At 35.9% G+C, this 22138-nt stretch overlaps 1 protein-coding gene across 7 annotated transcripts in view; it reads right to left on the reverse strand.

The window, feature by feature from the left end:
• TANC1 (tetratricopeptide repeat, ankyrin repeat and coiled-coil containing 1) overlaps positions 1 to 22138 on the reverse strand; it is a 254161-nt gene that overhangs the window by 50575 nt on the left and 181448 nt on the right. For 6 of the 7 annotated variants that reach the window (XM_074303378.1, XM_074303382.1, XM_074303379.1 and 3 more), the window contains 6 exons: positions 12606 to 12731; positions 9588 to 9869; positions 8491 to 8642; positions 4821 to 5052; positions 3693 to 3859; positions 1374 to 1981 (listed from right to left, as the gene is read on the reverse strand). In XM_074303378.1, coding sequence (XP_074159479.1) covers positions 1374 to 1981; positions 3693 to 3859; positions 4821 to 5052; positions 8491 to 8642; positions 9588 to 9869; positions 12606 to 12731 — 1567 coding nt within the window. The remainder of the gene's footprint in view (positions 1 to 1373; positions 1982 to 3692; positions 3860 to 4820; positions 5053 to 8490; positions 8643 to 9587; positions 9870 to 12605; positions 12732 to 22138) is intronic. The other variant, XM_074303381.1, reaches the window with a different exon arrangement.

Below are 22138 nucleotides of genomic sequence, written 5' to 3' on the forward strand. Positions count from 1 at the left end.
GGAACTTGTCTTTTACATCATTAATTATTAAAACTCCTTTCTTGCTAATTATATGCTCTCCCAACTCATTTCATATTTACCATTCCTGGTGTCTAGTGTACCTCTTCATTTTATCTGTCACCTCTTCTCCTAAATAAACGTACCTTTTGCCAAAGAGAATGGCCATTGTGAATTCTTCACATAACCATGTGGGTTGATGTGGGGCCTACATAAATTTCAACAATTGGTGCTGAACCCCAAACACATCATTTGGAACTAGGAATTGCTCCCCTGTACACACCGTGTATGGCTCTCTATAATATCCATATTGTAAAACTTCAGCTGGGTCATCGCTGCTTCTTTGCTTCGGCCAAACTATACTACACTCTGACATCCATGTCACTCTCACCCCCAAACGTTGCTTTTATCTTTGTATCTTTGTTCATAATGTTCTCTAAACTTGGTAAATTCTTTTTTTCGTAATTTGCCAGTTAAGTTCCTATCTATCCTTTGCAAAATGACTCAGAAACCTGCTCCAGTGTGACTGAATTTACCTTGGCTTGCACAAGAAGTCAGTATTTTCACCATCAGCTCTCCAAACCTGGATCTCTCCTCTCTTCTTCTACCATGAGTAACATCCTTCTTCCTGAATCATCACTGTGTTCTACAATTTTCTAATTCACTTATTAAATACTCTACATGGGGCAGCTAGATGGTGCAGTGGACAGAGCATCAGCCCTGGAGTCAGAAGGACCTGAATTCAAATGTGACCTCAGATACTTAACACTTATTTAACTGTGTGGTCCTGGGCAAGTAACTTAACCCCAATTGCTTCACATTCCCCCTTCTCCCCCCAAAAAAGAATAAGTCATACAACCTTGGATTTAGTATGGAAAAGAATCTTAGAACTCACTTAGTCCAACAATAGATAAGGAAACCACGACCTACAGAGGCCCAACTCACAAAGATAGTAATTGGCTGAACATGACTTGAACTCAGTACCTTTGGCTTTAAATCCATGGTTCTTCCCCTTGTACCATACTGCTTTTTCCTCTACAGTGTTAGTAGGCTAAGAGTGTAAGGGTAGATACAATGACATCTACATTTTTAACCTCCCCATTGCCTACCACAGTAATGGCTTGTTCACAATAAGTATTTAGTAAATATTCATTAAATGAATATAAATAAATCAAAAGTTTGCTAGGAGAAATAATTTTTCATTTGTCTCTTACCCCGCTTGCCCTAAAAAAACAAATAAACAGCCCACTAAATAAATATGCTATATAGTACCACCGAATTATTCATCCTGTGTTGTTTTCTCATATGTGTTAAAAGCCTATTACCCCAAATTAGGGCCAGGGACTGTCAATAGGCAAAAGCAAGTCTGAATTTACCTTGGCTCGCACAAGAAGTCAGTGTTTTCACCATCAGCTCTCCAAACAAGCCATTCTCTGAAGGAGGGGTGGCAAAACATGCGTGTTTTGTCTCTCCTTTTGATCAGGAAGCATGAAAGGGATTCCATTCTTTGGTTAAAGTCTTCCCATTCCTGTTCACCTTGTATGTGACCAGCATTGATAGCCTGAAAAATCTGTTCATCTGTCATAGGATGAAGGGAAGCAAGAGCCACATTTAAAATAGGAAGTGCTCTTTCAAAGGCAGAGTTGGTCATGAACTTCATGTTACACTGCAGTAAATAGAGTTCCGACAGGGACACAGGAACAACTTTGTAGCTTGCACTTTTAATCACTAAATGTCCTCTTTGAAAGAGATCCAATGTCAACTTCAGGTACAGGTAAGATCCCAAGCTCCTCATAACAAGATGGTTGCTCACTTTCCCAATGATGATAGCATCGGCTTTACCATTTAGTGAAATATTGTTGACAATCTCTTGACTGTTGTTGATCCTATACTGAACGTAGGCATTCAGATCATTGTGGATCTCTTTGTTTTCAGGGAAATCATCTAATGAAATTCTGAAAAATGGCAATGCACTTATGATTTCCTGTGGGGGGAAAGAAATCATATATACAGTATCATTCTGTGGAAGCAGAAGTAGCATTTTAAACCAGATTCATTGCTTTTCTTTCAAGAAAGATTATCCTGGATTACAGGGATTCAAGGTTTTATAATAAAACATGTAATAGGATCAAATGAAGATGAAAAACTTATTGAAAAGAAATCCCGCTGAAAGATCTAATTGAAAAAGCCCTTCCCCAAGCTCTTATCTGAGAAATTCAAACAAAACAGGCTCTAAGACCACATATACACACACAGCTTGACATAACTGACCAAATTCACGAAGAGAACTATTTAAATGACCTAAAACAAATGAGAAAATAGATCCCTTTATAAAGCAATGCAATGCAAATAGAACCATGAGACCACAAATTTGCAAATGGAAGAGACCTAGAAGTTTTTAGTCTAGCCACTTAGTTTAAAGATGAAGGAAATAAAAGTTAAGTAACTTGCCAAAAGTGAAACACATAATAAGGGAGACTCCAGATTTGAATTATTATCCTCTGGTTTCAAACCCAGTGCTTTTCTTCCTTTTACATTTATAAAGGCATAAAATAAGTGTTGTCAATCTGATTGACATTTTAAAAAAACAAACTGCACCAAAAGAAGCAAGCATAGATTGGAAAAGCATTGGATTTGTACACAAATATGATGACGAGGAAGATCAAGAATTTTCCATGTATATTATTTTTAGCTCTTTGTGAAACCCCAAGCTCTTGAGTCCCCCAAGTTATTTAGAGGAAACTAGCACTACCAATTCCCCCGGTTTAAGGAAAAGAAATAGAAAAGTACAAAATCAATCTAGAAATCATTTTTTGCCACCATTTAATTATCTATAGCTAATAAAGATACTGTTATCAAATAAAATGTCACATTTTTTGACTTGATTTCATTCCTTTAGACTTTTTTAGGTTACCATCTAAAAACCAATTCAGCCAAATCTAGGAAAGCTCAATACCAGTTCGGAACCAACAGGTGATATCATTTTTCAGCCATTATGAACACTACATATTAAAGCAAAAGGTAGGGGAAAATAATGAAATAAAGTCTCTTCAAAGTACTGAAATTACATAAAAAGACTTTAAAAAGAGAGACACATGGATATAATTTGGTGGAGGCTGGAGGAAGAATATTTAAGTCAATATGAAGAATTTTAGTATCCAAAATTAATGAACTTTTTGCCTTCATTCCTACTGACTTAGCTAAATCTCAAGCCATATCTCAAATTTTATAATTAAAATATAACCCTCCTTAAGAAGAAACATTAAAAATGTTTCTTTTTAAATCCATCCACAAAATAAATACAAATTCTAATAATCAACTACTGAGGAAAAATTTTTAATCTATTAGCATATATGTTAAGCAGCCATCTAAAACAATTATGCTTTGGAAAACTTGGATTGGTTTCAGCTCATAAACTTAAATTATGGTAAACCAGGCCTAGACATTTCAGTTTCAAAAGCACAGATAGAATTCAATGCTAATAGGAAAGTTACCTGACATCTTGATGAATATACCTTGGAAAATAAGGTCATATTCTGTGCCAGTTTGGAACTCTCTGGACTAATTTTTCACAGTCTTAATACAGTTTCTGATTAAATAGTCAAATGATTTATAAGCATTTTTGGTATTCATATTAATCACCGTAAGATTTTGAGAAGAGGGATTGGGGAAGAGAGTTGAGATTTTTATATTACCTGAAAATTTGCTCTTACAGTTACAATCAACTTCAGCCAGGCAGGAAATTTAGAAATAATTTTGGTAATAAATGAAGAAAGTGTGTCTCCATAATCGGGTTTATGAAACTCAGCTTCATTTAGGCCATCTATCAAAATAATGTATTCTTCCTCTGGAATTTTCTGCTCTAAAGGATAAAAAAAAAAAAATTTTTTTTAAATCAAGAAATTACACATTTCTTTAAGGTGACAACACACTGTATGTCTATGCACAGTTTTTTTAAGTGTTAACAAAAGTGTTATGTTTACATATGGCAGCAGAAATGGTTTTCAACGAAGCGTATTTTCTATTAAATTTATAATTAAAACAGGAATACTAAGCCAAGAGGCAGGCCAACAGACGGCATGATTTTAGAAATATTATTTTGCATTATATATGTATTAGTAGAGAAGCACTCACATATGGATACAGCTAATTCCTTGATCATTTATAATAATGAGGATAAAAGATATCATGGATAATTGAAATTTCCATAGAAACATTGTACTGACTTAACCTGTTATTTTTAGCTGGCAAACTTTCCATCAGACTAATTTAAGGAGGAAAAACTACTAAATCTGAATTAGGTTCCTCCCTCTGCCCCTAGGATTCCTCAGGGAGAAGAAGTAATAAGCAAGTGGAAAGTGAAGAGAAAACAAATATAAAAAAAGTCAGGAATGACCATTCCTTCAAATACAGTTGAGCAGGTAAAAGGAAAAACATATTAAAAATAGGGGCAGCTAGGTGGTGCAGTGGATAGAGCACCAGCCTTGAATTCAGGAGGACCCGAGTTCAAATCTGATCTCAGACACTTAACACTTCCTAGCTGTGTGACCCTGGGCAAGTCATTTAACCCCAACCTCAGGGGGAAAAAACCCACAAAAAACAAAAACATATTAAAAATTAAAATAGGACTAACTTAGAACTAACAGTAATACTAACCAGGAAGGAAAGCCATATAAGGTAGCTCCCACATGTATTATGGACTTTAAATGATCAGTGGGATTGGTTGTCCATTAGTAGGAACAGCTCCTTCATCTCACCTAGGGGTCCAGAACTAATCACTCCCACTCCTGTCTAAAAATACGAAAATAACCTCCTTGATCTACCATTTCTGAGGTTGGCAAGTGGTTCCAGGACTCCTCTGGTGAACGCTGCCACTGGATCCTGCACACATGACCTGAGGCTCAGCATGCTCTGCAGCTGCGGTTCCTTTATCAGCAGGTCTCTGTAGGCAGCCAGCGGATGCGCCCGACACAGCAGAGCAGCGATGCTGTGCACAAATTCGGGGACCAGACACGTGTAGGTGTTGTCAGCTTGGCAGTAGTGATAGGCCACAACCTGAACAGAAAGAGAACCGTGAAGGGACAGTTTCTCAGCAACATGCAGTTGTTTTTGTCCCCCTGGAGGAAATTAATCGGGTTTCATCATGGGTCCGTACTCTGAGAAGAGAGGTTACAGATCTGCAAGTTATCACAAAGGTTTAGTACCAATAATCAGAGTCCCAAAAATCTGAGCAGGGATCATAGGGATTTAGTCCATCTCTCCTCAAAAGTGAAGTGAATTGTTCAAGGTCACACAGTAAACAAGCTACAAAACTCCTTGCTTCCCCCTTGATGGTGTTCCTAGTGAATGAAATGGAGTGAGAGCTCTTAAAACAGTTGTGAAAATCGAGTAAGGCTTCATCCACTCCAGAATTGGTATAGGCCAGAAGGTAGTCCTTGGTGTTGATTCAAGGACATACCTATGTCCTATTCCTGCTATTCTTCCATGACATCATTTCCTTTCCACCTCAATAAACTATGCTCTTATTGGCCAAAATTCAATTTCCTGGGTAGTTCCCCCATTTAGAATGTAAGACACAATGAGGATGAGGGTCAGTGGTGGGAGGGGGTTTGCTTTAGGGACTATTTAAACTGCTCATCTGTCTCTAAGGTGCCTCCTCCTTTCCATTGCTTATTGGATGGGGGTGAAGGCCTGCTTGTAGCCAGAATGTATAATAAATCTTCATTTTGCTCCTAAAGCTATCTTCAGGTTTTTTTTTAGTTTTTTTTTTTAAAATATGATGGTCATTCACCTCTCTGAACCACATACTAGCCTGTCATTTCTGTAACAGCAAGAAGGCATTCACAGATCAGGCCTGACTGAAGGCAATTCCTGGTTCCCCGGAAATTTTTTTTTTTTTCCTTTTTCTTTATTTTTTGCAATTCTTCTATATATATTTCCAAAATTATGATACACAAGAAAAAAACATATAAAAAATAAGAAAACAAAAGCAAGCAAACAACAATAAAAAAAGGTGAAAATACTATGTTGTAATCCACACTCAGTACCCACAGCGTTCTCTCTGGCTCACAGGAAATTCCAAGTAGAGCCCAACATTCCTGAGGACAAAAATGCAGTAACAATTGCCTTGACAATCCCTTAGAGCTGGTTTGCTGCTGCTCTCAAAAAGCAAGTCAGGAAAAGAGTAGCCAATAAGAACACGGTCCATATAATACTTCTACTTTCCTCTAAAAGAATAAGTTACTAATTTCAAGTCTCCTAAGTACACAGTCTTCTTGCATGGCACAGCTGACTGATTGTGCAGAGAAATGAAAACCTCTAGACTGTATGGGGAATGAATGACAATGAAGTTTTAAGGAAGGAATCTTGAAGCAGCTCAATCTCACAGCTGAGGCCTTCTGCTCTGTGACCTCAAGTTAACTTCTGTAAAATGAGGGGATTTAAAAATGGCCTCTAAGGTCCCTTTCAACTCCAGACCTATGATCCTATGAAATTCTAGGTGCAGATACAGGTAGGAGAATGAAACTTTACCTGATCTTAAACAAGGAGTGTTACCTTTGTCATAATGAACTTTCAAGGACAGGTCACCTAATTAGAAATATTCCAAGGATAGTGGGAAATCCAGAATTTGCATATATGGAAAGAGGTCATCAAATAAATCACTTTAGTCCTCTGAAATTGGTAATCCTTGTAATTCGGATCACCAAAGCCTGATAGGGCTTTTTTTCTGTATATGAAACCTCTGGGATTACAGAAAGAGTGATGGGGTGAGGGTAAGGGAAGCAGAGAGAAAGGTTAGAATAAAGACCTTGCTACGGTTACAGTTACAGAATTTATTATCTTCTATGAAGAACCTTGCTCACACTGAAATATTTGTATTTTCTCTCAGTATGTTTGGGATTAAGTAACACATATAAGGTTCTTTGCAAATCTTAAGCCATGATATAAAAGCTAGTATTAATCACCCCATCACTCTTTCTGTAATCCCAGAGGTTTCATATACAGAAAAAAAGCCCTATCAGGCTTTGGTGATCCGAATTACAAGGATTACCAATTTCAGAGGACTAAAGTGATTTATTTGATGACCTCTTTCCATATATGCAAATTCTGGATTTCCCACTATCCTTGGAATATTTCTAATTAGGTGACCTGTCCTTGAAAGAGAGCCTCACTATAATGAAAAAACAAGAGACTTTCTTTAAGATAGGTATAGAATATTTGTAATCATTCCTATCATACTGTTTTTCAACAAATCAGTCATTAACACATAGCAGCATAAAGTTCTGTCTTCACTAGAAAGAAGACAAGCAATAAAACACTGTTCTCTCTGTGGTGCACTTAGTAGCCAAGACAGCCTGTGCTGAGGACAATCTCTTCTTTTTTTCAGTCTGACAATCCTGCTCCTGCATGAACTCCCTGACTTCACTGTTCAGGAGCAGCAAGACCCTCAGTTTTAGAGGGCAAAGGCCACAGGCCAATCAGTTGAGTTAATGGGATTCAGGGGCACATGGAGCAGATCACTACCTATAAATTAGGGACTCATGATTTCATTACTTAATAGCAGGAAAGTCACTAAGAAAAACCCAAACAATTAACTGAAAGCAAGAACAATAGCAAGAATTAAGAATAAAAAGACAACCTTGGAGCAGTAGCAGATGTTAAAGTAGAAAAAAAATAATCACAAAAAAGGCCTCAATGACCATAAATTTAGGAAGGAAAAGTCAGCCAACTCTCCTTCACCACATCCTGAAAAATATCTGATAGAAAATTACTGAGAGCCAAGGTCTTAGGGGAATGAAGTCTTAGACATGAGAATTTTCAGTCAAGTAGAAGCTTTAAAATACTTGGCACTCAGAAGCATATTCTCTTCAATTTTCTTAAAGTTCAGTTTAAATATAAAATCAAGCTCAAAACAAAGGCACATTAGTGGCTTTCATTACTAACTTCACTTCCCCTTTTAGATCCTAATTTGATATGCAATCAGCACAGGTAATTGTCTATTGACAATTGTAAGGACCAAATGAGATAATTTATGTAAAGGACTTTGTATACCTTAAATATTAGCTATTATTATCAAAATTATAAGATATTTGTTACTGTGAACACATTTCATTACATTTCTTAAATACAATTTCAATTAAAACTCATCTTTTCTATACGAGGTTTTTAAAAAATATTTTTCCTAATAGTCTATCTGGAAAACATAAAATTTATCCTGGTGATAATGATGATGACTACAATAGATACTTACATAGAGTTTTTTTTTCCTCACAACACCTCGTGGAGGCTTGGAGGTAGAAATAAAAGAAATAAAAGAATTTCCATTTTACAAATGAAAAACTGGGATTCGAAGAAGTTACCAATTAGATATCACAGAATTAGAGGGGGGAAATAAATGTGGTTTCCTAATGCTTAATCTTTTGCTTGCCTCACAATATTATTTAACTGGCATTCCCAAATCTAGCACAATTATCAAATACAAAAGCCCATTACCTTGGAGGCAAGGTATCTCAAGGCACCATCTACCGGTCTCTGATGCTCAGGAGTACCAGGACAACTTGGGGTTTTCACAGCACTGGTAGCACCTGTGGAAGTATTGGGTGAGAATAATGGGGTGAAAGGAAGATCCTGGCAGGGATCAGAATCTGTGGAAGAACAAATAAAACCAGGATCCCATTAAAAAGTATTTCCCAGTATCTATGTCAACAATATTAACAGGAAAATCAGTTCTCTTCAATCAGATAGGTTACTCATTGATTAGTTCTTACCATTCCCCTAAAAATAGATAATTTTTCCATTTTAAGTATAATGAGTTTATTATGTTTAAGAAGCAACAGGTGTTCAAAATCATCTTTCTAATCACTAAAAAAAAGTTCTAAGATTCTAAGAATGACACATTCTAAGGGACCTGGAATGGACATATGTTAAGGCATTATATCCAGTTTCCAACTGAACCTTGATGATCTTGGTAAATATATAAGGGAACTTTAAACACATATGCCCACAGGACCTGGGAACCTTTAAAACCCCTGCAATGGGTTGGTCTACTGAAGAGAGAAATCTTAAATCTTTGGATTTAATGAGCAATAATGAGCCAGGCTCCCAAATACCCCCCACTCCCCAAGAGCTCAAAATGCAGGTTCTCTGCACAATTCCAAATTCTTCCCCATTTAACACGTAGCTGCAACTACATCAATGCCTCCATCTTAGCACTACTGGAAATGGCCTGTCTTTAGAGAGCAGAGCAATGGCCATGGTCCACCATCCTGCCTTGTACTCCTGCCCTGGACCAACAAAATAGCAGCACTGGGAAAGGAGCCAAGAAAGAGATGGAGAGTTGGGAGTACAACTGAAAGAGGAAAGACTTCCGTCCCCCATGTTCCATCCATGCATTTGATGTAATAAAGTGTTAAACCAGAGTTTTCCTGTATGATCAAAAACTTCAATTAAAAATTTTTTTTGTTTGTTTTAATGTAGCAGCTGGAACAACTTGAGAAACATTGATAATTTATGTTTACCACAACAGCAGTATCCTGAATTTCATTTCATATTAATAATATAACTAGGCAACTAATTAAAGATGAACATACTTTTAGGCGATGAACTGGGAGTGTTTGAAGCAATCTGTCTCATGCGGCTCCCATGGCAGCTAAGTGCCACCAACTTAGAAATAATTGCAGTTTTCCCAAATCCCACATTTCCAACAACGACTGCTCCCCTATTCTCTGCCAAATCTGTATTCTTCAAGTTTTCTTCTATCAGTTGAAAGAGCCAATCCCTTCCAACGAACACAGAGTCTGTTGTTATGCTTGGCACTTCAAACAACAGTGGCTTCAACAAAATGTCTTGTGGCTTGTAAGGGACAAACCGTGCTAGAAGGAAGAACAGTATAATTAGAATAAAGTCCATGATTTTATGCAATAAAATTCTATTAACAGCATCGTTTCAAACAGCATCCTTTTGAACATAGTAAAAAAGTTTCAGTGTCTTCTTGGGATAAGATGAAATAATTCAAAAGAGATACTTGATCCTTAGATTTAAATGATTTAGATCTAGGAAAATTTCAAAACTACAACCTAATAACTCTAGTTCAGCAACACTACAATTATTTGGCACTTTTCTGGAGAGTAGGAGGGAATGATGAGAGGGAGGCTAATCTCCTATGTAGTCCAGGCCTGGAAATGCAGTAGAGTAGCCACTCATGTCTTGATCCTACTGCTGACCCACACAGATGCACAGACCCTTTATTTCTAATCCAAGTCAATTCAGGTCAACCTATTGGTGCATCAACTTTAGCCTAATGCAGCTCACAACTCCTAATCTTAAACAATTTACCAATCTCAGTCTCCTTGAGAAGAAGCAAGTGTTATAGACATATACTACAATATCCAATTTATTTGGCTGTTATCAATGAAGTGATTAATAACTGAGAGCCTGATTTGTACAGTGCACCACAGTATCTTCTGTGTGTGATACACTTGATCCTGGCCAAAACACAGAGAAAGTATTCATCTGATAGGTGATTCACCGATAGTGCCAGAAAATTAATAAAACTGAATTAGAATTACTACATTGAAGACATTTAAAATCTAAAATACCTGCTAAATAAGGACCATGTTGAGTCACTATATCTGCTAACCAGATTTTCCAAATAATTCAAGATTATTTTTTTAAAAGCTACAAAAATATTCAAAACAAATTTTTAGCTATTCTGAAAAAAATGTTTCTGAAATTTACTGCATACATCCATTAGTACAGGCAAGCGCACACACATTAACCTTTTCTAAATGGCTCAGTATTATCACCATGAAAATTAATCACTGCTTCCTACTATTACAGAGGTGCCCTCAGGGAGAGTTGAGGTGGATAGATCTACATTGCCCTTACTGTCAGTTTTCTGCTCTCAATGTCTCCAGCAGAATTCCCTATACTCCTTTCTAACCTTGTGGCCAAAAAAGGGGGAGAGGGAGCAAGGTAAACAAATTAATCCATTAATATTATTTCTAAAACAATGAATCTCTTTGAAAGCCGAGGAGTGATTCTGGAGGGAAAAGTTGCTTGGACTTTGTGAAAAAAGCTAATTTCCAGGTTCCTCTTTACCCCTGGATCCTTTTTAATATGTGCAAAAGAGCTCCTGCATACACTGGGCACTTAATAAACATTTGTAGATTGGAGGCCTGACCATCAAAAAAGCGTCATGTTACTGTTTCAATAAAAAAACAACAATAAAACTGACAGATATTCAGCCTTGAGGACTCTTCTGAATGAGCAGGTTGAGAACCGATCCATCAGCAATCATTCTAAACCCTTACCAACTATCAGTCCCAGTGTAAAGCATCAAGGACAGCAAACAAATTCTAAGTCTTTGCCCTCAAGCTTACATCCTATTGGGATGATTAAGAAGTCAATATTTAGAAAAAGGAAATTATATCTGAAAGAAAAATAAAAACTTTCCCAGGAAAAGAAAAAAATCAATTCTTCAAATCCATTAAAAAACATTTTTTCTCAAACTCAGATCTCCACAGATTTTAAATATTAAATGTCTATATTTCAAAGTTAAAATTATACCATTCTCAAAGTCAGGATGAACTGATTTTTCTTTTCAACAGAACCAAGGTTCAACTTAAAGTGATTTATAAATTTCCTGGGATAATCCAGGAGGCTTTACTAAAGGTATTTTTTAAGGTGGGGGAAGGAATGACAATGATGATGGTAAACAGCTCATCCTCAGGGACCATTTGATAAAAATCTAAATTATTCCTTGCCAAGGAAGGATAGAACAGCCACAAAGCTTGAACCCTCAGCAATTTTAAACCACAAGCTACTAAAATAATATAATATCTTTGAAGATCCTTTAGCTATCCATATGTCTCTTTTAGTAGCGGCAAAAATATAGCATGTAGAATCTACAAAATTTCTTATTATGCTGATTTTCCTCTAGTCCCCCAAACCCAAGGTTTTATTTGGAGTTACTCAGAAGGCACACAACCACCCACAAGGATTAGTGAGTATTATTCAAATGGCTACACCATGCATAGTTTGGTTTACCCTGAAACTGTATTTAATGAGTGTCTTTTACAACCACCATGAATAAGTAAATAGTAAGCAATGTTTTTCCCTGGGCCAAGATGGCAACAGGACAGCTCCATCTTTGTTGGCTAAAATACCTAGTACTCAATTAGGTAAGGCTGCTGACATCCACAATTCCAAGTTACTGGTTGGATGTACTAAAACAAATACATTGATATGTGGCCAAGGCAAACTCATAAGACCAAAGTAAACTCAATACACTGTGCTGATAGAAAAAAATCTAAATTCATAGTTGTTGGTTTTTTTTAAATCTGAAGTAAACATGTATCATTCCCATAATTCACACTACATCATAGCAGAATGCTTATTTCTTCAACTCTAACAGTATTCGGGATGTCAAGAAAATCCTTCAGTTCCAATGGCCTCTGTCTATACTTTATTAAACAAATTTAAAGGCATACACCCTACGCCATATTTTTAAAAACCATTTTTTCAACTGAACACTGACAATTACACAAGAGTTCAATAAATGTATTAAACAAATGAGTCACATATACAAAGACATTTAAGAAAAATACCTTTATTTTCTTGCTGTGTTCGACCTCCTGCAGTATTATGCCATGGCAATCTAATTGAGGTTCGAAGGGGAGCATTCCTCTGTCCATCTAAGTAGCTCAAATCTTCCAATTTGGTTGAGCTTGTTGCTGTATTATTAGAAATTAAATGCATTCTCTTTAAAAACATGTTATAATCACAGACAAAAAAAAATCTCTCCCATTTTATATTGGATACAATTGAACAAGGTTAGTAAAGTTCTTCCTAAGTGACAAGAAAAAAAAAAAAAAAGCTCAAACTTTTTTTTTTTTTTTTTTAAATGACTAGCCTGGCAAAAGTTATTTATTTATTTATTTGTTACTCAGTAAGAAGTCAACACTCAAGTGAAAAACACACAAACAAAATATCTAGATTTCATATTTGCCCAAGTGAGTCTATCTGCAACTGGTAGGAAACTCAATCTTGAAATCAGCAGCATAGCTACTATGCTTACAATTTGAAAGTATCCATAACACTAATAATCATCTGCCTTAGTGAAAAGCGTTCTCAGAATCTTTCTTAAAAGTCAACCTATTGATAATGTTCTAAGATTTTAGAGTTTAAAAAAAAAAGTTTCATTTTTATTGATGCTATTTTTTTAACATCATTGTTATTTCTCAATAAGCATCCTTCTCTCCTCAGTCACTTCCTTTTATTTTTATAATATATTCTTATTCTAAACTTAATACCAAATAGAATAGGCACTTTTAAACACAAAATAAAATTTAAAAAGGAATGTATGTAAAACTATACATTTCTATAAAAGCTTGCTTTTTTTAAAGTATATAGTAAATTCAAATTTTATCTTTTAAAGTTCTCCCACTTGTTTGTGCTTCTTTCTGAACAAGTTTTGCTTTCTTTGTATTTTAAAAAGCCTTTTAACATTTATGAAAATATGGCACACTCAGTATTTAGTAGATCCATAAGTTGAATTAACAAGTATTTATTAAGCACCTACTATGTGCTGAATACTGGGGTACCAAAATAAGGGCACAAAACTCCAAAAGAACAAAAATAAGACCAATAAAGACACAGACTTATATGAAGAGACACCAAACATCTGTATTTCACTAATTTAAATATACAATTTATATACACACAAGAAATTGTTAATTTTCAATCACACTGGGAAAAATAGAGTGATGGGAAAAATAGAGTGAATGTTTTTGTTTTTTAAAATCTAAATGATTTATTTGCAAATCACATGCCATAGTATAAAAAATAAGATTTAACATAATTGGGTTTATGGGTTTCCTCAACCACAATAAAAAGTGCTACTGGCCTTAAACAAATGGACTTCTGTCAAAGTGACATCAGCCCATGATATCACTATCTTCAAGGGCATATCTCACTCTGCCATGGCAAATTATTAGCTAGGCAAATTCTGATTCTGACCCGTTCCCCATGCGGCATGCAAAATTAAAAATTCCAAGAACTTGGGCTTCTATGGATTTGTCACAATCACCAGCAGAGCTGGATGACGAGGGACAAACAAACAAGCTGACCTGGCCACTACATTTTCCCGCAAAATTAAAAAAAAAAAAAATTCGGGCCATGACAGAATGCCTCAGTTACCTCATTTGCCCTTGGCTGGCATAACTCCTTGTTTTCACTTCCCTGTTACCCAGGTTCACATTCCTCTTGTGTTATTCTCCATATGGTAAGCATAAATTTTCACTAATCACTTTCCCCACACCATGAGAATCCATTCTTCTGGGAGCCTGTGGTTAACCACCTCAGACTCATGAAGGCAACAGGAATTAACTTTGTACTGTACATTTCTGACTTCAGCGCTCATTTGAACATTTAACACTGTTCGTGGTAGGAGCTACCAAGTCGAAAAAAGAATGAATGAATGAATGAATGAATGGCTACTGAAGAGTATCCTCAAAATGCTTTATTTTAGAAACATGAACAAAAATGGTTTCATTGTTCTATGCAGAAACTACATATGCATTCAGAGTGAAAAGAGATAAAAAGGGGCAATGTGGTATAGCTGCAAGAATGCTAAATTAGGACCAGGCTTTGAATCTGTGACTTTAGACAAATCAGATACCTTTTCTGTGCTTAATTTCCTCATTTTGTTTATTTAAAAAAAAAAAAAAAGAATTAGACTAGATGGTCTGAGATTCCTTAAGCTTTAAATTTTAATATCCTGACATTTTATAAATGCTTTATAGCGGGAAGACTAACAACTATGGAGATTAAGGAATTTCTTCCTCAAAATTTGGCTGTCTATACTTATTCTTCCCTTCTGTTTGGGGAAGATGAGGAGGTCGTCCTTCTAGCCAAGATTGATTCTTACATTACTTATAATTCTTAGAAAGCCTTTGCTCCAGTCTTTCCCTCCACAATAATTCCACTCCATTCAGCTTAGGAACATTCTTAAGTTTTTTGATAATTTAAAAACAAAACCTTTTTCTTCTTTTTTGCTGTCAGATTTTTTTTTTAAAACGGTAGAGACAATTCAACTAGTGACCTCTATTCCCTCACTTCTCTAGGGTCGTCTTTTAGTCTCTAATAATCTAGTTACCATCCTACTACTCTATGGAAATGACTCTCAGAAGGTTGTCAGTGGCCTTTTCTTATTCCTCATTATCCATAAGCTGTTTATAGAATCTGAGAAGGTGGATAATGCCTTTTGTATGCATTCTTTTTAGTTTCAGATACTCACCCTGCTCTCTTTGTCCAACCACTCCTTCTCCTTCATCTCATTACCCAAGAATTTGTTTCATTAGTGGTAGACAGACAGTTAGATAAATAGACAGATGAAAAGGTAGGAAGAGACACACAGAGACACAGCAACAGACAGACCCACAGAAGAGCATTTATTAAGCACTTGCATTGTGCTAGGTGCTGAGGATACCAATATAAGCAGCCAAAAAAGTCCCTGATCTCAAAGAGCTTGCAGTCTAAGGAGAGAAGAAAAGGGATGGGAAGTAGACAGAGAAGACATCCATGATGTTTTAGTGAGGAGACAGCAGGGGAAGAGCCTGGGCCAAGAACCATAAAGCAAAAGTTCACCAGCTATCAGAGTCTGAGAACCAGGAGCCAAGAATTCTAGTGGATATTGAGGAGGAAGATCACCAGAAGCAAAAGAGATGACCTCATCTACTCTTACAACTATCACCTCTTTGAAAATAACTCCCAAACTGGATCATCAATGCTAAACCTGAATTTTAACTACCTATCAAACATCTCCACTTTAATGTTCTGCCAGCACCTCAAGCTGAACATTATTTAAAATAGATTTCATTACTTTCCCCTTAAAGCTGCTCCTCTTCCTGACTTCCCTATTTCTGTTAATGGCACCATCATTCTCCCACCAAGGTTACACAGACAGTGAGTTAACAGTCTTGGCAGGGGGTGTCTCCACACTGGGAGTTCTCTGACCAATGAAATTGCAGGGCCTGCCTCCTTCCCCAAAGTAAGCTACTATTATGATAAGATGGAAAACAAGCTGTTAGATATGGTGAAGAAAAATTGTTTAGAAATCCTATATATTACTGTTTCTGCGACTTAAGCGGAGATCTATGCATTAAGAAAATTTCACATCACAGTAGTACATGATGAACTGAAGTGGGGAGAGATGTGGCAGAGAAACCAGCTGGAAAGCTCTTGCTTTTAAAACTGAGGGGACACGTATAATCTATATCAGACTGCTTGCTGCCTAGAGGGTGGAATGGAAGGAGGAGAAAAACTTGGAATTCAAAATCTTCTAACAGATGAATGTTGAAAACTATCTTTACATGTAATTAGAAAAAATAAAATGCCATTTACATTATTTTTAAAAAAAAAACACTGGGGGAAAAATAATAATAATGATAAAAATTGAGGAGAGGGAAGAGAGAGGTCTAAACTAAGACAAATAGCTGTGTGAGGGGAAGCAAAGCGATACATATGAGAGATGTTCTGAATTGACAAGGTTTGGCACAGACTGGAGACGTAGTGACTGAAAATCAGGGATTACATTCAGACCAAAAAGAGTCATCTCTGATGTATCCTTATTCCCTTCACATCCAATCTGCTGCCAAGTATCATTACTCAATCTTTCTAATCTCCCATTTTTGCCTTTTTTACCTCCTTTCTACTCACACAAGCACCACCCTAGCCCCTTCTCCCAGGCTCTCATCTCTTCATTTAGCAACTGTAACAAACTTCTCAGAGTCTCCAGTATCTACCTTCACAATTTACTTAAAGCAGGAGATCCAGATTTATGATTTCAATAGAGTAAAAGACAATCCAATGAGGAAACTCCCATTACAACAGCAGGCTGGCACCTTTCCTGCAATACATTTTGTAAGAGTAGTTTGGGGACAAATGAGAGGTTTAAGGACCTTCTTAGGTTCATACAGGTAGCATATGTCTAAGACCAGCCTACAACCAAGTCTTGATTCCTGAGACCAACTCTTTCTCTTCTACATCAGGATGCCTCTCATTTGTATTTAGGCTTAAATGTATATGACATTTTAGGATTATAATGCATTTTATGTCCATGTCCTTATTTAATCTTCACAATAGCCCTGGTAAAATAGATTGAATTACTATTTGTTATCCTGACTTAAAAGATGAGATAATTAAGGTCTACCCATGATCATCCAGCTAACAATTAAGACAGGACACTAACACAGGTCTTCTGATTCTGATTTTTGAGCTTCATATAGTTCACTAAAAATCTTTGTAACAAAGTATATTTTAAACATCTATTTTCAGGTATTCTTCTTCAAATCTGCCTGACAAGGCTGTACTGAAAAGTTCCTTGGTAAATCTTGAAACACTATATAAATACGAGTAACTATTCTATTCTTCCTCCTTCCTATAAATGTCCATACGAGCTAATGCATTACCAATACAACCAGCACAATGGACCAGTGCTTGGGTCTTAATATACTTCACAGGCTCAATATATCAACAGGGAAGAGGTAAGGATGGAAGTTAGGAGACACACAGTAGTTAAAAGCTTATGCAAGGCTGATTTCAAAAAAGCTTGGAAAGACCTATGTGAACTATTGCTGAGTAAAGTGAGCAGAACCAAGAGAACACTGTATACAATAACAAATTTATGTGATGACCAACTGTGATGGACTTGGCTCTTCTAAATGATATGGTGATTCTAAGCAATTCCATAGACTTGGGATGGAAAATGCCACCAGCATCTGGTGACAGAATTGAAGTATAGTATTTTCACTTTTTTCTGTTTGTTTATTTTCTCATGTTTTTTCCCATTTGAGTTTTATTTTTCTTCTTCAACATTACAAATATGGAAATAATTAAAAGAATTGTACATATTTAATCTATGTCAGATTACTTGCTGTCTTGAGGAGGGGGGAGATAAGGAAAGGAGAAAAATTTTGGAACACAAAGTGTGGCAAAAGCAAATATTGGAAACTATCTTTATATGTACTTGGAAAATAAATTACAATAGAAATTTAAAAAAAATAACAAAAATAACAAAAAAAAAAAAACCCTCAAAAACCCATGAAAAAGCTTCATCTCAACTCAGGAAACTAGAAATACTTCTAACTGAAGTCTTCCTTCTCTTTTTCTCATATCCCGGAAACCTTTTCATTACAGATAATAGTTTAACATACATCTTTAAATTTTGTTATTATTAGCACTTTTTAAAATGGTATTTTAAAGAATAAGACAAATAAACCCCACCTGCAAAAGGAGCTAACTCTACACTGAAAATTCTATCCTGAAAAGAATACATATTTTGAGAGTGAGGAGGTTTAGATTCAAGACCTTATTCTTCAATACAATAGCTGTTACCCTAATTAGAAATAATAACTGCTGTATCTCTTTCTAAGGCCTCTAATACCAGGAAATGAAGAAATTTCTATTAGTCAGAAACTCATTCATTTGGCAATCATGTATTAAGCACCTATTTACTCATATATAGCACACTGGGCTGAAGGTCCAGTAGAATCATTTTAGAGGAAAGAGGAATAAAGCCTCATTGATCTTCAGGTAACTGAAGGCTCTCATGTGGAAAATTACTTTTCTACTACTTCAATAAGCATTTATTAAGCTCCTAGTAGGCATTTCATTAAGCCTAGGGATACAAGGGAAACAGTCCCTGCTCTCAAGATGCTTACAAGCTAATGAGAAAAATGATTATGATGTCAAGGAAATAGATAAGAACTGGAGCAACAGGAATCTCCACCATGAAACATTCCAAGAGAGAAATGGGCTGCCAAAAGGTGGCCAATTATATATTTTTGAAGGTCTTTAGGGAAAGGCTGGATAATCACTCTGCTAGAACTATGGAAAAAAGATTTATCTTCATATGTGGGTTGAACTTCAGTCTCTTCAACAGTGAAATTCTGTATGAAGCCTCTCTCAGCTTCAATTTCTAAAAAATAAAAATAATAACTCTCATTCTTTACCTTACAATGTTACTATGAGGAGCAAATCTATGGAAAGTGATTTGTAAACTTTTAATTATTGTATGTCAGGTATTGTTATTGTCAATAATAACACAATTACTGGCCAATGCACATTTTTGAAGAGGAAGAGAAGAGAGAAAAGAAAAACAGCCCTCATTTTCAAGGAGCTTATAATCTAATAGGAAAAAATATGATGGTGTTGATATGTCAGAGACAGGAAACAGTGTAGGCAGAATCATCAGTGTAAACAAGGTACCAAGAGGTACAGATATCTGAGGGATGACTGTCAAAAACAGAAGAAAGGAATTTGCAATCTGAATATCTTTTGTACTCACTATCTTTAGAAAATGATTCACTCTTCTAGCCTCAAAGTAGTAAATGAGAAAACCTTCTCTCAAGCCCTATTTAATTCTCAAATCCAAAGGAACTCAGAATCAGTCCAAATGGAGTATTACTCATCTGGAACCAGCAGCTTCTTGCTAGCTCAGCTTTTAAAGAGGCTTCATAGTTGTTCAGACAACTGCTTGAAGAGAGGTGATAAATTATAGGATCAGACATGTGGAGCCAAAGGCCCTCAAGATCATGTAGCCAAGGGGGTAACTTGGGATCTGTGGACATTCTTTGGGCATACATGAGCTTAGATGGAAAAAGGAATTTCATCTTTATTTTCACTAACCTCTAGCTGAAATGGTGTATTTCCTTCCATTCTGAACATGGACCACAAACATTCTGAGAAAGGACCACAAACTGCCAAATGGGTCATGAGACAAAAAAAGTTAAACCCTTCCTTTCTGTTCCCCAATCTAGCCCAAGCCTTCTGTTTTAGAGAAGAAAATAGAGGCCCAGAGACATTAAGTTACATTAAGATTCCTAAGTATCTCCCATCTATCTGATGTCATCATGCAGCCAAGAAAATATTGCTGAATGTTGTGAATAGTTGGAACAGAGAGAGAAGGAATAACATTTTGCTCCTCAAAGTCACTTATGCTCTAGTTTGTAAGAGATTCAGACTCTTTTTAATTATTTAATATTAGCTACACTAAACCCTGTTCAAGGAAGGATAATATAACACGAGACAACTAACTAAAATCTGTGGCTTCTGACTAAAACCAATCTATTGATAACTCTTCTTGATGATGAATTTAACTGTATCTTTTCAGCACTCACTATTTCTCACAATATGCGAGCGCAAGCTCCATTTTCCAGAAGACTCAGGAAAGAGTTACACTGGGAGCAGGAAAAAAAAAAAAGGCACTTCAGCAGATCCAAGCAAATTGAAACATTTGCTGAAACCTTAAGTAGTGAGTGGATCAACCCTGCCATCAAGGGCAAATGCCAATAGTCTCCAGTACAATTACTAGTTCAAATTTCAAGAAAGTAGATGGTAATTATTTGAGTTTGTGGGTTTCCTGGACAATTAAATTCAGTCTCCTATGACCCACTTAAGAATATTTTAAGACAACAAAGAAATGGTCAAATATAAAAGAATCCCATTATGCAAGATTCTGAATTATTGGGGGGGGGAGGTAAAGAGGCTGTGATATCAACAATATATAAAAGCCTGACATTTTGAAAGTCAAACAGAAGTCAGACAGCTAGCATTTATTAGGCATCTGCTATGTAGTAGGCATTTAGCTAAGCTTTGGAATATAAAAATGATATGATAAATGTACTAATGATATGCAAACATGTGATGTAATAATCTATAGAAAAATGAAAGAAATGTGTGTGTGTAAAGGTACATACACACAATAATGCAGCTCAAAGAACATTTCACTTAGCCAAATTCAAAGACAGTTCTCCTGGTATACCAAATACTTTTGGAACAAAAATCTCTAATAAATAAAAATCACTCCAAATCCGAACAAACTTATTCAAGATGTTTTGTAGTAAAAGTGAACCAGTTTAAATACTGTTGTAATATCCAAATGACTTTATTACCATAACAAGATTTAATTTGTAGCATCAGATCACAGTAATAAAAGGTGACTGCTCTGAAGGGGATGCTAACTTGCTCTGTTTCTTTAGCAGAAATAGAGTTGGGGGAGAGGCAAAGGACTGGGCAGAGGCAGAATAACTCCTGGAATGGGAGAGGGAAGGAGGGATGAGAATCAAAATCAGGAAGTACTTTTCCATATAAAATATCATTCAGAGTAGATATTCCCTCGGGTTCATCTCCTCAAATGCAAAGAATCGAAGGAAAAAGAGGTCCATTCATTTAATATTTATTAAGCAGCTATTATGTCCAATGCATTGAATGAGGTATTGGGAAAAATAGAATGATAAAGAAAACATGGCACTTGCATTCAAGGAACTTCTCAATGAGTAGGGATGATAAAACAAAGATGAACTAAATTAGAATGTAAAAATGTAAGAGATGTGTGAGATTATTTGGGGAAGAAAGAAACATCTCACATTCATTCAGCACCTTTACAAAATATTTACAAATATCTCCATTTCACAAATGAACAAATTCAGAAAAATGAAGTGATATATTTAGTCCCTTAAATAGTAAATTTTTCCCCCCATAGGGGAAGATGATATTTATAATTCTTGTGATCTTTTTTTTTAATTTTATAATTATAAATTTTTTGACAGTACATATGCATGAGTAATTTTTTTATAACATTATCCCTTGTATTCATTTTTCCAAATTTTCCCTCCCTCCCTCTACTCCCTCCCCTAGATGACAGGCAATCCCATACATTTTACATGTGTTACAGTATAACCTAGATACAATATATGTGTGTAAATCCAATTTTCTTGATGCACGTTAAGTATTAGATTCCTTTAAATAGTAAATTAAGAGGTGGAGTTAGAAACCATTGCTCTCCAGACTCCAATCTTTCTCCCCCTTTCCAAAGGAAAAGTACAACACAGTTGGAGGTGAAGATATTAGAGGAGATTAGCATTTGAACTAAGTCTTTCAACAGGAGACATCTTAGGTATGAGGATGGGCACAGACAAATGGGTCTGAGGAGTAGGTAATTGCTAATTGTTTGGAGCAAAGAAAATGTGAAGAGATAAGTCTGGGAAGAAGGCAAATGGTAAAAGGAAAGTAGCTTGAACAACAAGCTAAGGAGAATGGATTTTCTGTAATGGGAATGAATGAATGATGTAAGGGTTTG

The sequence above is a fragment of the Sminthopsis crassicaudata genome, chromosome 3, assembly GCF_048593235.1.
Source record: "Sminthopsis crassicaudata isolate SCR6 chromosome 3, ASM4859323v1, whole genome shotgun sequence".
Taxonomy (NCBI): Eukaryota; Metazoa; Chordata; class Mammalia; order Dasyuromorphia; family Dasyuridae; genus Sminthopsis; species Sminthopsis crassicaudata.